Genomic DNA, 15,414 nt, shown 5'->3' with positions numbered 1-15,414 from the left:
CTGCATCATCCCTTCCCCTTCTCCCAGGTCCGTGGAAGAGTTGTCTTCAAGAAAACTGCTCTCTGGTGCCAAAAAGTTTGGGGACCGCTGGTGAAAACGTTTCTAAGAATAGTCAAGCAACTTAAGCTTTACATGCTATGAAGTATACAGGTTTAAATGCTAATAAAAATAGGTGCAAATGAAAACACTCTTTCTGTGGTCCAGGGAATCTTAACCATTCTATCAGAAAGACTTGCAGCTTGGAGCTGCAGCTGCCCTCCTACATCCTGCCCACTGTAAGGCCCTGCAACACACACACACACACACACACACACACACATACATACACATGCATATACTTGCACACACACATGCACACAGATGCACATACATAAATACATTCCCATGTATATACCTGCACACACACACATACATACGTACACATGCATATAAATGCGCACACACACAGACACACACACACGCTGTGCTTCATGCCCTCACTAGGGTGGCCTGGGAGGAAATGCATGTTTTTAGGAGAAATGAAGACAACTGAGGCCCCTCATTCTCCTGGTGTTTGCACAAGTGCCTTCTCTGCAGACCATGCTTCAGTCTCTTTCTTGGTTCTCCCTGTTACTGAAAGAGAGAAGCAGAGGCCCGGCTCATGCTCGGCTGCTTAGGGCTCAAGCCAAGTTCGCAAGCTTCCTGGGGAGCCTAGTGAGATGAAGGCACTGCAGAGCCTCCCCAAAAGAGGCGTCGGCTTTTCATGGATCCTTGAGCCCAGGAAGGCGATGGGTCAGACATCACACTTCATCAGAAGACCCAAGCAAACTCCGGTGAGAAAGGGCAATGGTCAAAGATTTTATTCTCTCGGAGAAGGGGTTCTCGGGCCGTAAGCAGCAGGCAGAAGACTTTATTGCATGCGTAGTTAGGTGATGGCGACCTACGGTTTTCACTGGGGACTGGGATCGAGAGTGACCCGACCTCCTACTCACGCTCGTCTCTTCCTGTCTCTCTCTTTGCCTTTTGTGTCTCTCTCCCTATCTCTTGCTCCTTTTCCTCTCAGCCTCCTCTGTCTCTTTCCTTATCTCTCTTCCTCTCTCTCCTTCACTCCTTCTCCCCATCTCTCTTTCTCTCTCCTTCTTTTCCACTTCTCTCTCCCTCCCCATCTCTCTGCCTGCCACTGTTCAGGCTCCTGGGGCCCCACGTGGATGGGTGGACACAGGACTCCTAGGCTACCTTTCACAGCGCAAGCAGAGGGCTGCAGGACCTTGGTCCCCACCTCCCAGCATCCTCAAAATGAGGGGTGTGTGGTGTGCCTGTGCTCTCCTGGGTGGGCACCCCACGCTCCAGGAAATAGAAACCGCAGGTCACAGCTGGCTCGAGTGGTGCCCACAGGGCTGCCAGCTTCCATCGTGTGATCTGCTGAGGCCAAAGCAGAGGACAGCAGCCCAGGCCCGACTCTGCAGCAGGGTGGGGGTAGGGGTGGGCTTGGGGGTGGGGATGGGGATGGGAGCCGCCAATGCAAACTGGCCCCTGGCTGGTTTCCTACCCTGCACCCTGCCATGCAAGGCCTCCTCTCCCACCCCTACCCCTGTCTGCCCCACCTCCACCCCTAGGCTGCCCCACACCCAGGCTCCAGAAGTCTCCCAGGATCCAGGAACTAAGGGCAACCACTGGGTTCCACAGCCCCTAGTCCATGGGTGAGCCACCCCTCTGCGTGCTGACAAACCTTGGCTCTCATGCCCCACCCCAAGCCAACCACAAAGCCCTGTCCCCGCACCAGCATTATTACCGACTCCTAATTTTGGCCCTGACAGCCCTGCTTCCTGGTAACCTTGCCCCCTCCCACCCAGCTCCAGGCAAGCCCAAAGGCCAGCGCCCTCCACCCACCTTTCCTGGGGGCCACTCTACTATCTCCTTGCCCAGATGTCTTAACCTGGCTTTACCAAGCTAGAATAAATAACAGGGATGAGGCCCCGGACTCCGCCAGGAAGATGTGCCAAAATACTCTCCATTTAGAAGCGGGAACAGTGATGGGGCCTATGGATGACCCCAGGATTGTCAACCAAGCAGCAAGAAGAGCAAGGAGACCGGTTTCCTGCTCTTACCCGGGGAGGACATGGCCAGGGCTCCACAAGGCCTTGGAGAGAGGTGGGTAGGAGAGCAGATCCACCCTCCTCTTGAGGAAGCAACAACCACCCCCAGGAAGCAGCAGATGGCGGCACACAGGCAGAGTCCCCGCGTGCTGTACAGCAGGGCCAGCAGATCTGTACTCAGCCTCAGCCCCAGGGGAGCTGCAAGATAGACTGAGACCCTCACAGGTTGGGCTCTATGCCCCCAGCAAATCTCATCTGGAATTGTAATCCTCCTGTGTCGAGGGAGGAACCTGGTGGGAGGGGATGGGATCTGGGGACACTTTCCCCCCTGCTGCTCCCCTGATAGTGAGGGAGTTCTCAGGAGAGCTAATGGTTTGAAAGTGTGGCACTTCCTGGTTCTCCACTCACTCCCTCCTGCCGCCTTGTGGAGAAGGTGCCTGCTTCCCCTTCGCCTTCTGCCATGACTGTAGGTTCCCTGAACTGGGAGTCAATTAAACCTCTTTCCTTTATAAATTACCTAGTCTCAAGTATTTCTTTATAGCAGTGTGAAAACAAACTAATAACCCTTCTCTGAGGCACCTTCTCCTTAGGCAGCCAGCTGCCTCCATGCTCCTCCTCTGCCCGCTGTTCTTTCTTTTCCCCTCATGAGGCCCAAGTGATAAACAGGGCCAGCCGCAGCTGCAGCCCCAGCCCCAGTCCCGTCCTACTGCAGGCCTTTGTGGCTGCTGGAGAGGCCGTGCTCCTTTCCTCTCCCCAAACCTGCCTGATACGCTTTCTGGATCCTGGAGGAAACTGACCCACTATTCTCATACTGGTGCAACATCACCAGTATGAGTACCAGTCTTGGTGCAGCTTCCAAGACCTCAAAGCTGTACCATTTGAGCCAGGCTTTTTTCTTGTCTCCACTTGCTAGGGCTGTCGTTGGGACAGTCCTAGAGTGTGGTGCCAATGGATGAATGGATGGATGGACAGTAGTCCAGGGATGATGTCCCTGTCTGTCCTGAACTCGGCCCTTCCTCCAATGAGAAGCCTTCCTGAGTGAGTATATACAGTCATCCCTTGGTATCCATGGAGGATTAGTTCTAGGGTCCCTGGGAATGCCAAAATCCGTGGATGCTCAAGTCTCTGATATAACATGGCCTGGTATTTACGTATAAGCTATGCACATCCTCCCATAGACATTAGACCATTACTACAATATTTATGATATGTAATACAATGCAGATGCTACATGAATGGTTGTGACACTGTATTCTTTAGGGAATGATGACAAGAACAAAGTCTGCACATGTTCCATAGAAACATAACCATCCAATTTATTTTCTGAATATTTTCCATCTGCTGTTGCTGAATCTACAGATGCAGAGCTCCTGGATACGAGAGCCAAGTGTGCTTTGAGAGTAGGGTGGGTGAGGTTGCTAATGAGTACAGGGAGCAGGTGTTGATCAGGAGGACCCTGCACTGGGGCATCTGGAGGTCCTGCCTCAGGACTTGAGACTCCAGTTGGATGGCAAAGGCAGACTCAGCCCAGGTCAAAGCTGTCCCCTTGAAGTTTCATTTTATCCCAAGCTCTTTCTGGACCCTGGAATTTGGCCTCCCCTAGGCCCTGCGTGGAAGGACAGCTGAACCAGGTTTTAGATAACATGTCTAGAAGAGTGAGCCCCTAGTGTGTGCCCGGCACTTCCCCCACAGGATCCTCTGGCTAGAATATCCAAGGGTCATGGAGAGAAATACCCAGTTAAAATATCACAAATGAAGAAGTGATACCATTAGAGACACTAAAAAGATCATTAGGTAATAGTATTAGCTTTTGTATTCTGAGATCCAACAGCAGCAGTCACTTCCCTCCACCCCTATGTGTATCCCAGGACCACCCTGGGCAGGGAGGGCTGAAGTTAGGGAGCACCCATGGATGCTCTGATGCTGGCCCTGGGCCTCGGGGGTGACAGTGATGAGGAACTGGGTGCACACATGAGTGGGGCAGCCGGGCCTGGCCAGAGAAGCAACACACACGTGTACAGACGTGTTTACCCACATACACGTGTGCACGCACGTGCACAAACACATCGCAGGCAGGCATGTTGACGCCTCAGGCCGCGGAGGACCCTGACTATGGGCCCTGCTGACCCGGGCAAGGCCCCATTGTGATGCGTGCCATGACCTCAGAATGTCACTGGTGCTTAGCACCTATCCGCTCTCTGGCCTGCCTCAGTGTTCTACAGCAGTTACACACAGGCTGTGGTATCTGTGAGCAGCTCTGTGGACTCAAAGGTTTTCTCCCTTGAGAGGCATAACCCAGGCCAGCTGATTCATCAGAATCAGGTGAGTGTGACCTGCTCTCTTCCCTCCAGGTTGACTTGGGGACAGTGGCTACGGTGTGGGCGGTGTTAGCGTCTGTGGGGCAGCTACCGAGGCGGGTCATCCCTGAGCAGTCACCAGGCGCCCGTTCTACACTGCCCATGTAGACGATTGGCTCTTTCGTCCTCATGGTGGCTTCGTAGAGTGGGTGCTGTTCCCAAATGTACCCATTCGACAGATGAGACGTCTGGGGTCAGAGAGGCAGTAACCGGCCTGGGAATCCAGACGTGACCCTGAGTTTTGCTCTCAGCCCTGCCGTGTGCTGTGCTGGAATTCAGGCCTGAACCCTGTGACCTCCCTGCCCTAGATCCCAAATCTGCCCAGGTTTCTGATCCCGATGGGGCAGAGCCTGGTCCTGGCAGAGCCACCTGTATAGATCCACTGTGGGTGGGGTGAATAGGACGGTCCTCAGAACACCTCTGTGCCCTAAGCTGGGTCCTGATGGTCGCTGTGGGTCCCACTGAACACACATGGTCCCTTGTCCAGGGGAGCCTGCTGCCCTTGGGCAGCCGTGGAAAATGAAGGAGCCCTGGAGGGCTGGCTGAGGGGAGACTATCTTCCCTTCTGTTCAAAGGGGTCCAGGCACTAGGGTTCTCCCCAGGTATTTCTTGCTCTGTGTGGTCCCCTCGAGGCCTCACCCTCCTTTTGCCCCGAGTATTCCCAGGAGGGACGGTCAATCCAGGTGTTCTCCAGGGCCAAGGACCCACTGTTCTTCCTCAGTGACCCAGGAAAATGAAGCCTCCTCCTCTAGGGACAGCTCAGAATGGTGGACTCCACAGTCTCTCTGCGAGAGACGTGGTTTCCATGAGTACAATAGATCTTTTTCATCCCCAAACCAAACACCCTCCTGCTCAACAGGCATTATTCCTAAAGTGGATTCACTGTTCAGACTGAAGGGCCACGGTAGCCAAAGTGATGAGCGGAGTAGAACCGAGCAGTCAGGAGAGATCTTGTTCCCTGTAGGAAATGGGGCATCTCTGTGGCCCTGAGCATCCCAGTGGCCACTGGGTCTGGCCCCGTTTTACCTGGGGGCAGCGGTGGAATGGGGTTTACGCAGCCAGCCAGCATCTGGGAGCCCGGCGGGAGTGGTTCAGGTGTTCTCCGAAGCTGTCAGGTACAGCGTAACATTTAGACAATTTTGTCTCACAGGATGGACATGGTACAGGACGCGGACAGTTGGTGGGCACAAGAGCGAGAGGACATCATTATGAAATATGAAAAGGTACAAGTCGGTCTGCTTCTTGGAGGGTGGCCTCTTCCAGTGCGCCCTGGTCAAAGGGTCCTGGGCTCCCTAGGAGCACAGGGCAGGGATGGGTGGCCAATGCCCCCAGGCCCTTGCACCCTACCTTGGACCCCTCAGCAAGGCTCCCTCTGGGCTACAGGGACACCGAGCTCAGCTGCCAGAGGACAAGGGGCCTGTGCCTGTTGGAATCTACGGCAACATTGATCACTTTGGAATTCTGCAGTGAGTCCTCTGCACTCCCCTCACCGCTAAAGCACCTGTCTCAGCTTAGGGATGGGTTTGCTTTTAGAAAGGCCTTTCTGACACAGGACATGTCTCGCCAGGTCGGGTCAACCTCCTTTCCAGGGACAGAACTCCTCCCTGGCTCCCCTGCAGGTCCAGCCTGAGGTTGTTGTTAGGCCAGAGGTGCGGGGCCCATCTAGGGAGCCGGTGGGAATGGAGACTGGGCTAGGTCAGGCACCTGGGCTCTCAGCAGTTCTGTCGGCAAGTGAGCACAAGAGGAGCAGGGCAGCCTGAGGATCTGCAATGTCTACTTGGACACAACCCCAGTGAGATCTGAGGGTTGTGGCCACAGGGTGAGGGGACGCCTGGCCCAGCCTCAGGGCTGTTGTCCAGCAGGTCTCTGAGGGCCCACCTGCCCCTATTCTCCCCCATTCCCCTAGAGCTACAGCCCTCACTGTCCCATGAGGGGAAAAGGCATGGTGACAATGGAGGCTGTAGCCCTAGGAGAATGGGGGAGAAGATGGGCAGGGCCCCATTCTGGGCATCTCACGGTGAGGCCGGGAGGCAGCAGGGCTTGTGGCTAAAGACCCTGGGTCTGGTGCTGGGAAGGGATCTAGGGCCAGGTAAGAGGAGCCCAGCCAGGAGCCCATCCCTCCGGGATCATAAAATGGAGAGACAGAGGATCCCTGGGGAGGTAGGGTGGGAGGGAGCTGATGAGCCGTGCCACTTCTGAAATGCAGGTGTGTGGCTCGGGTGCAGGGAGAGGCAGGTGGATTCTGGGAGGTCAGAACCTGCAAGGGCCTTGGGGCTGTCAAGTGGGATGGGCCCCTGGTACACCCAGAGTACACCGGGCAGGTCTCAGGGCAGGCTCCCTTGACCCTGGTGGGGTGATGTGGTCACTCCCTGAGGGACTCCTGTCAGGGTCTGATTGCCCACTGTGGGCGACCCCCATCCCATCTCAGGGCTAACCTTTCTCAGCTCCAGCAGAAAGCACTACCTGGAGTCCAGGGCGGGCAGCCCCACTGGGCAGCCTGACCGCCACCCACACCAGGGGCCCCAGTAACCCCGGCCAGGCTGTCCCTGCACTCCTTCTTCTCCCAGGTCCTGCCCCTCCTGGGAGTCAGACCCAAAGGAAGGCCCTTGTCCTCCCTTCCCTGTGCCTTCTCCTGGGCTGAGCCCTGAGCTGGATAGGGACAGAGCCAGTGCTTTCTAGGGGTCTGCTCCCGGGCTGGGGTGGCTCCAGGCCCCATGCAGGTCCTCAGCTCTGCCTGGGTTGCCTTACAGTGAGACGGAGCTGCCTCCTCTGGCTGCACAGGAGGTGAAGGTAAGAGCCTGATGCATGGAGGGGCTGGTCCAGGGATGTAGGGACTGGGCATGTGGTCAGTGAGGCAGAGGAAGCAGCCGGCCTGGGCGGTGGTGGGTGAGGGCAACACGCTGTCACTGGGAGGGGCAGCAGTCCCTGCTGGACCTGACCCCAGGTTGCTGTTAACTTTGGCAGTTTGATAAAATTTTCAAAAGGAGAACCACAGTCCTGGCTTGGGGGTGGCTGCATGCTTGTGTCACGACCCCACCTAGAGGCTGGGACCTAAGACTGGTGTGTCTGTGGCCTGAGGATGGTACATCCCGGGGTCCCAAAGTCAGCCCACTGGTGCTCATTTGCTCAAAGGCTCTCAGCCCTTGAGGTCTGCCCTTCCCTGGCTCCTTCCAGCTGGGTCCCACCAGGGCTCCAGAGCCCAAGACCCAGCATCCGTGGACGGCTCTGGGAAGCCTGGCAGCTCTGCTAACGCCAACATGCCTCATTTGACAGAATCGGCGGGAGATGAGACGGACGAGCAAGTGGAGGAAAATGCTGGGAGAATGGGAGACATATAAGCACAGTACAAAAGTAATGTGTGGGGGGAGAGGCCTCTGGAAGCGCTCTCTGCAGAGACAGGGGACAGGCACCCATGGCTGTGGCCTGGCACTGTCAGCCTCTCAGAGGGCGGGTGGCACACTGTCCTCGCCCGGAGGACTGCAGGCCTGGTCGCCAGATTTCCTGCCTGTTCGTGCAAGCGTCACCTTGCTGGGAGGGAATCTGAATCTAGGGCTGGGACCACCCAGAGCTCAAGGCTAGGGATGCTCTGGTGACCCGAAGGAAGGAAAAGGTTCAGATCAGAGTTTCAACTCTGAGTGTCCATCCACTCTTTCAGTCCTGGGAAGGGAGACCCTGTCCCAACTTGATTTCACCTCTACTGAGGAATCATGGGGCCAAAACCGACAATTTCCAGAATCCCCGGGCTCTGGTCCTCACTGGGGTCACCCTGTGGCCTGGGACACCAGATTGTTTTCTGCCCACAGCTCATAGATCGAGTGTACAAGGGAATTCCCATGAACATCCGGGGCCCGGTGTGGTCAGTCCTCCTGAACATTCAGGAAATCAAGTTGAAAAACCCCAGAAAATACAAGGTACGCTCAGCCAGAGCACAACAAACATGACAGGCTGTGTCAGGGGCCCAGGTCTCCAGCTGGAGGGAACGTCAAGACCACCCTGGGGGGCTGGGGGCAAAGGTCAGATGAACACCCTGGGCACACATGGTTACACAGTCACCACAGACAAACTCAGCTGTGGTGACCCTCCCTGGCTTCAGTAACAAGCCAAAATGCAGCTTTCTGGAGAAGGAAACCTTCCTTCTGTCCTTTCTTCCCGAAGTGCTGACTGTGGGCTGACTGCCACTGGGGGCAGGGAGGCTTCCTTCTGTTCTGAGGCTGCTTCCTCCTCTTGGCCCTGCCCTACAGATCATGAAAGAGAAGGGCAAGAGGTCATCTGAACACATCCACCAGATCGACCTGGACTTAAGCGGGACCTTGAGGAAGCATATCTTCTTCAGGGATCGATATGGAGCCAAGTAAGCCTACGGGAGCCACAGGGCCCCAGGGGAGATGGAGTGAACTAGAGGGATGGGGGCTTCCGCGGAGCAGAAGCCAGGGTCACCCAGGAGGGATGACAGAGCTGCCAAGAGCTCTCCTGGCCCAGGGAGCAGCCGGCACCATGAACCGAGCACCTCCCTGGTTCCAAGCCCTGGGTCAGACTGGAACATGTGGGGCCAGAACCCAGAAGGATCCTGAGGAGACAGAAGACAGCAAAGAAAATCATGCACAATGGTGAAAGGTGCTCTCCCTGACCCATGCGGACCCATGGTAGGACACATGGGAGGGTGGCAGGATAGAGGGCCCATGAGCCCCCCCAGGCAACAATGACAGCACCAAATGCTAGGAGAATTAGGGGTCCTGGAAACTCTCATCCAGGTCTGCTGGGAACATGACATGGCACAGCCACATTGGCAGCCAGTTGGGCATTGGCTCACAAAGCTCAGTGGACTTGAACCACACGTCCCCAAAGTGTCACAGATATTGAACCCACTGATTTGAAAACTGACATCCACATGAAACCTGCATGCCAGGTTCACTGCTTGATTGCTCGTCACTCACACAGGGAGCCTTCGGGGACGGCCTTGAACACGGGAATGGGGAGAGCAAGGCTGGTCCTCCCTTCAAACGGAAGATCCAGTGAGAAAAGGGAAGGAGCCAGTGATGCCCGCACGAATGTGGGTGGATCCTAGATGCATTTTGCTAAGGGAAAGAAGCCAGACCCAATAAGCTACCACAGTAGGATTCCCATTCCTAGGCCATTCTGGAAAAGGCCAAACCATAGGGACTGAGAAGCAGTCTGGGTGGCCAGGGGCTGACGGACCGGGGAGAGGCTGGGTGCATAGGGGCCACCCTGGAGACTTGGAGGATGAAGGAGTCACTCCAGGAGGGGCTGCGGCGGTGGCCAGGAGATGCTGCACATTGGTTTAGGACCGTGGAGGAACTGTACACCCACAGACTGAACTGGCATGTGTGCAAACTGAAAAAAAAAAATCATTCAGAGTGAAAAGGATCAGGCAAGTCACTGTACAACTGGGCTATTTGCATGTCACAGATGTGGATTTTACTGAAACATTTCTTCAACAGTCTCAGGCCCTGAAGAGCTCACTGCTTATCTGGTGAATCATCTGAACCTGAAATAGGATTTGCTGTTAGGCTGTGTAGACAAAGTGAAACTAACAGCATCTGCACAAACCAAACCATAGCCCCTTTTCTCTGTTTCCTAGGCAGCGGGAACTATTCTACATCCTCCTGGCATATTCGCAGTATAACCCGGTGAGTATTCCCGGCAGTGAGGTCCCCAGGCCGTATTTCCATATTCACAGGAGTGGGTGTCTGGTGGGGGTGTCGTTGCTTCTTTTAAAGTTAGTATTTGTGACCCACCAGGATATAGGAGGTAGGACTCCAGCTCACCACTGCCATAAACCTCCAAGCAAGGGAGTGGTCTCAAGGGGTCAAGCTGAGACACAAAGGAGTCAGGGCCTCGACTCCTGCTGTCACATGGGCCTGACCACCACTTCTCAGAACAAGAAATGACGCCCTCCTCCTGGGGCTGCCCCGAAGCCCAGGAGCTTGGCAGCATCCCACACAGGATGGTGCTATCGGCAGACATTTTGGACAAGGTGCTGAAGTGCCTGATGGACTTGGCTCTTGTCATGAAATGAATTTGCATCCTGAGGAAGCCTCTTCTTCAGAGGAAGCCTCTCCAGTCGCCTCTGCCCTCTCCAATGACATGAGTCCTCCCAGGTGACCTCAGCCCTCCCAGGTGATGTCCTTCCATGGTAACTCTGGCTCTTGCAGGAGGTGGGCTACTGCAGGGACCTCAGCCACATCGCTGCCTTGTTCCTCCTTTACCTGCCTGAGGAGGATGCATTCTGGGCACTGGTGCAGCTGCTGGCCAGTGAGAGGCACTCTCTGCAGGGTAAGTGAACAGCTGCCCCAGGGACCTCCTGCAGCCAGACCCGGGGATGGCCACCCTGGCCAGGTGATCACAGCTTTCAGCCAAGGCACCCTCCTTGTGTCACCAGCTTGTTGGGAGACTTTAGGATGTCTCTGCTGAGGGTCCCACAGGAGTCCACGGCTGACCCCCAAAGCCCAAATCAGACGCCTTTCATCCCCATGAGCAGAGGGCATCTCATCCTCCCCGTGGCCACCCTCTGTGTCCTGGAGCCACACCCTCCGGCTCTGATTCGGTGCAGCTGACTCTCCCCTCCCTGAGAGTCCTCCTGCCCTACAGCTGCCCGGGCTCCTGCTGCCGTTGGTGCCCACGAATGGGCCAACCAAGCCCAGGTGGCAGCATCTCCCCATCCCCTGTTCACTGGCCCGACCCCACTTCCAGGAGATGACCAGGAAGCCCAGCACCCACCCAGTTCTGGCCGCCCTGTCGTGGCCTCAAAGTCAGGACTTGCCCTTTTTGCACCCTGGCCCAGGAGGCCTCCAGGAGAACCTCCAGCCAGGCTCCAGGGAATGTTCCCACCCCACCTACCCAGGGTAAAGGCCGCATGGTGGGGTCACCAGATGGGAGGGTGGGAGGCCTTGGGGTTTGGGGGCCTCTCCAGCTGCCCAGCTCTTGCAGCTGATGGCTCCACATCTTGGGGGAAGGCTCTGATTTCATGATGGGCTGGGGGCTTCTCAGGATTTCACAGCCCAAATGGCGGGACAGTCCAGGGGCTCCAAGACCAACAGGAGCATGTGGTACCCACGTCACGACCCAAGACCATGTGGCATCAGGTGAGTTTGTGGTCCCCTCGGCTCTTCCCAGAGGCCCTGCCTCCCGTGGGGCTGTAGGAGCAGGGGAGCTGGAGCCCCTCGTGGGGCTGGTGACTGGTTGAATCCCAGCCAGGGCCTGACCTGGGACTTCGGGTTCTCCGTGGGCTGGGAGTTGGTTTCCTTTCCTCCTCCTCTTCCTCCTGGAGGAGACAGAGGCACAGGGATGGGGGCCCAGCTCCCGCAGAGCAGGGCAAAGGGCAGTGTGTCCACCGGGAGTGTGGGAAGGTGACAGTGTTGTGGGGAGCTCTGGACACCGCCCAGTGTTCTCCACTAGGGGAAGGGTCTTCAGAGGCCCTGGAAGAGGGAGGTTCTTAGGGCAGCCCAGTGGCCTGAGCACCTGTGTTGCTTCCATCAGGACAAGGAAGATCTATGTGGGCAGTGTTCCTCGTTAGGCTGCCTTATCCGGATATTGATTGACGAGGTAAGGAGGCATAGGGAGACCCTGGCTCAGGGACCCTCCTTAACCTGCAGTGCCCTGCTTCCCCAGCCCGGGGGTATGGCTCATTCCCAGCCCACAGGAGGCTCAGGCAGGTCCCCAAAGGACACACAAGCAAAACCCTCTGCCCAAGAGGGGTCATCCCAGGGCAATGGCTGGGGCTCAGGCCCAGCCTCATGGGCAGACTGGGCCAGGACCCGACTTGAGAGGGCTCAGGGAAGCCTCAGGCCCTGGGCAAGCCCCTCTCTCCAGGAGCCACATCCCCACTCAAATGAGTGCCCCCCATGAGGAGCTGCAAGACCTTGTCTGACCCAGCGTCCTGGAGGGCTCAGGCGACCCTCATGGGGAAGGTCACTGACTCTGGAGACTGAAGCCCCAGTGTGCGCAGCTCGAGCCACCAGCCCCAGCCTGGAAGGACCAGGTTCTTTCACACCTGCTGTCCCCACAGATCTCTCTCGGGCTCACCCTGCGCCTGTGGGACGTCTATTTGCTGGAAGGAGAACAGGTGTTGATGCCGATGACAACCATTGCCTTTAAGGTTCAGCAGAGTAAGTCTACGTGTGCCCAGTGGGGCCTGGGGAGCCCTGGGGTCAGACCCCGACTGGCCCGAAGGCAGCTTCCACACACTGTCCTCATGATCCTCAGTTCTGGCCCAGAGGGAGGTCTGGCCAGGGGGGCTGGGCAGGACACTGTGACACCAAGTCCATCCCCCACATGACCCAGATGAAAGTCCAGAGTGTGGTGCGCACTTCCCTGCCCAGGTCGTCCCCCAGCCACAGTCTCCTGTGTATATCTGGATGCCTGGGGTGGCCACAAAAGGATCCGGCACCGCCCAGTGGGAGACTGAAGTGGCCACGGGGTATGAGCTGTGACTATTCCCAGGTGACTCTCCTGGCCTGATACCCACCCTGTCCCTAGAGCGCCTCATGAAGACATCCAGGTGTGGCCTGTGGGCACGTTTTCGGAACCTGTTCGTTTACACCTGGGCCAGGGATGATGACACTGTGCTCAAGCATCTTAGGGCCTCTATGAAGAAACTAACAAGAAAGCAGGAGGACCTGCCACCCCCAGGTGGGCTCCAGTGCCATGTCCCCTCCCATGTCACCCTGTGGGGTAGTCAATAGTAGGGGAGTGCCCGGGACCCGCAACCCTACTACCTGGGCCTTCCTCTTCACCTTTTCTTCCTCCTCTTCCTCCTGCACTCTAAGAAGGTACAGGAGGCCCACCGGTCCTCAGGGCAGGCGCTCAGTGCCTGTATACTGGACGTGCTGTGCACGCAGGAGGGGGATGTGGGCAAGACCCTCCAACAAGCCCCCTCCCACTTTCCACGGTGTCTCGCTCTCCCCCTCACAGGGCCCTCAAAGTAACTAGACGAGCCCAGACCCATTTGTGGGAGACCCCGCCCCTCCCTGCAAGCACCCACAGCCTCAGAGAGCAGCAGAGGCCCCTCACTCGTGCACGCTCCTCCAAGGTTGCCAGGACAACAAGCCTTGAGCCAGGGAGACAAGGGAATCGGTGTCCCTGACCCCCAGAGCATTCAGGGAGAGGGCACAGGCCGGACCCCGGGCCCAGAGCCAGAGCCAAGAGTTCAGCCAGATGTGGGAACGGTCAGTCCTGGCATGGACTGGGCAGCCCAGGAGGGCAGAGGGTGTCCCACGTCCGGGCCCAAAAACCCACTGCAGAGACGGGTCCCCATGTGAGGTGGCAAGGGGCTGGGTGACATCCAAGGCCCCTCCCACCTGAGTTCTGACTGGGGGCCGTATCCCAGGCCCAACAGCCCTGGGACGAAGGTGTGTGGCAGGAAGACCCCAGCCAGTGTGAATCCTGGGGGCAGTCCCAGGAGCCGCCCGCCATGCCACGACAGCTTCCCCACGCCAGGCAGCACACACCCCTCCCTCTGAGATCAGCAGACTACAGGCGTGTCCTCAGTGTCAGGCCACGGGGGCCACACAGAGACCCCGAGGACTACAGAGATGCAGGCAGGTGGGGCCCAGCCCGGAAAGGCCTGCATCGGCTCACTGGAGACACTGACCGTGTCTGTTTTCCTTTCAGCCAAACCCGAGCAAGGGTCCTCGGCATCCAGGCCTGTGCCGGCTTCACGTGGCGGGAAGACCCTCTGCAAGGGGGACAGGCAGGCCCCTCTAGGCCCACCAGCCCGGTTCCAGCGGCCCATTTGGTCAGCTTCCCCGCCATGGGCACCTCGTTCTTCCACACCCTGTCCTGCTGGGGCTGTCCGCGAAGACAACTACCCTGTGGGCACTCGGGGTGTACCCAGCCCGGCCCTGGCTCAGGGAGGACCTCAGGGTTCCTGGAGATTCCTGCAGTGGAACTCCATGCCCCGCCTCCCAACGGACCTGGATGTAGGGGGCCCTTGGTTCCCCCATTATGATTTCGAACAGAGCTGCTGGGTCCGTGCCATATCCCAGGAGGACCAGCTGGCCACCTGCTGGCAGGCTGAACACCCTTCAGGGTTGAGATTGGCTTTCACTGCACTGAGCCACAACGTGGGCATGGACTTCCCGGCCCTGCAGTGCACCCAGCACTGAATCCAACCAGGGCACCCCCTTCAGAGCTAGGGACGAGCAGCAGTGTGCTCCCACCTCAGGGCCTTGCCTCTGCTGCCTCCACTTGGAAAGTTCTCAGTTCCCTCCAGGTTTCTAGAAGCATCTGGGCCAGGGCTCATGGCTGGATAATTTCCCAAGGCTTAACAACCCAAGCAACCTTCCCATCCTCGTTTTATTTTTGTTAAACTTATGAAAATTTATTAAGAAAGTGTGCAGCTCGAGAGACATTCAGAAATGGAACACACCAGCCCCAAGATCACAAAGCCAACCATGCCCAGCCCCTCCCAGTACCCCCAGCCCCACGACCAGCGTTCTGAATTCTGATGACACCGCGAGCCTGCCTTTGTACTTTAAACTCATGGAAGGATAACCACCTTCACGTTTTAAAATAAATGTTTCCTGTTGAATGATTTTAGATTTTAGACAGAAATATTCAAAAGGCACTACAGTGTCCTCTTACACCTTCCATCCGGCTGCCCCTAATAATGACGTTTTGCAGTCCCATGGCACATAAGAAATTTAGGCCGGGTGTGGTGGCTCACACCTGTAATCCCGGCAATTTGAGAGGTCGAGGTGGGAGGTTCAGGTTCACTTGAGTCTACAAGTCTGAGACCAGCCTGGGAAGCATAGGCGGACCCTGTCTCTAGAGAAAAGTCAAAGAAATTAGCCAGGCATGGTGGTGTGTGCCTATAGTCCCACCTAGTCAGGAGGCTGAGGCAGGAGGATTGCTGGAGCCCATGAGTTCCAGGAAGCAGTGAGCCATGATTGCACCACTGCACTCCAGCCTGGGTGACAGAGTGAGACTTTAGCTCTTAAAAAAAAATTGAGAAATGTAACCTG

At 56.9% G+C, this 15,414-nt stretch overlaps 1 protein-coding gene across 4 annotated transcripts; it reads left to right on the top strand.

Annotated features, from left to right (window-relative positions):
- The first annotated feature begins 328 nt into the window (after nucleotides 1-328).
- Nucleotides 329-14,981, top strand: LOC129047381 (TBC1 domain family member 3G-like). Of its 4 annotated transcripts, XM_054536888.2 has the most exons (15): nucleotides 329-812; nucleotides 5,583-5,655; nucleotides 5,816-5,898; nucleotides 7,183-7,222; nucleotides 7,706-7,783; nucleotides 8,236-8,343; nucleotides 8,674-8,783; nucleotides 10,032-10,080; nucleotides 10,606-10,726; nucleotides 11,441-11,535; nucleotides 11,930-11,995; nucleotides 12,459-12,558; nucleotides 12,929-13,081; nucleotides 14,063-14,495; nucleotides 14,539-14,759. In XM_054536888.2, the coding sequence occupies exons 2-15, from the start codon at nucleotides 5,584-5,586 to the stop codon at nucleotides 14,669-14,671; spliced, it is 1,641 nt and encodes a 546-aa protein (XP_054392863.2). In that variant the 5' UTR covers nucleotides 329-812; nucleotide 5,583; the 3' UTR covers nucleotides 14,672-14,759. The 4 variants fall into 4 exon arrangements, with proteins under 4 accessions (XP_054392863.2, XP_063574180.1, XP_054392861.2 ...); XM_054536886.2 differs by having other exon boundaries at nucleotides 333-812; nucleotides 14,063-14,981; XM_063718109.1 differs by lacking the exon at nucleotides 329-812 and adding an exon at nucleotides 3,814-4,397 and having other exon boundaries at nucleotides 14,063-14,981.
- Nucleotides 14,982-15,414: the final 433 nt, after the last annotated feature.

Source organism: Pongo abelii, chromosome 19 (assembly GCF_028885655.2).
Source record: "Pongo abelii isolate AG06213 chromosome 19, NHGRI_mPonAbe1-v2.0_pri, whole genome shotgun sequence".
NCBI classification, from domain to species: Eukaryota; Metazoa; Chordata; class Mammalia; order Primates; family Hominidae; genus Pongo; species Pongo abelii.
The sequence above is the reverse complement of the archived record's forward strand: the minus strand, read 5'-3'. Positions and strand labels throughout refer to the sequence as shown.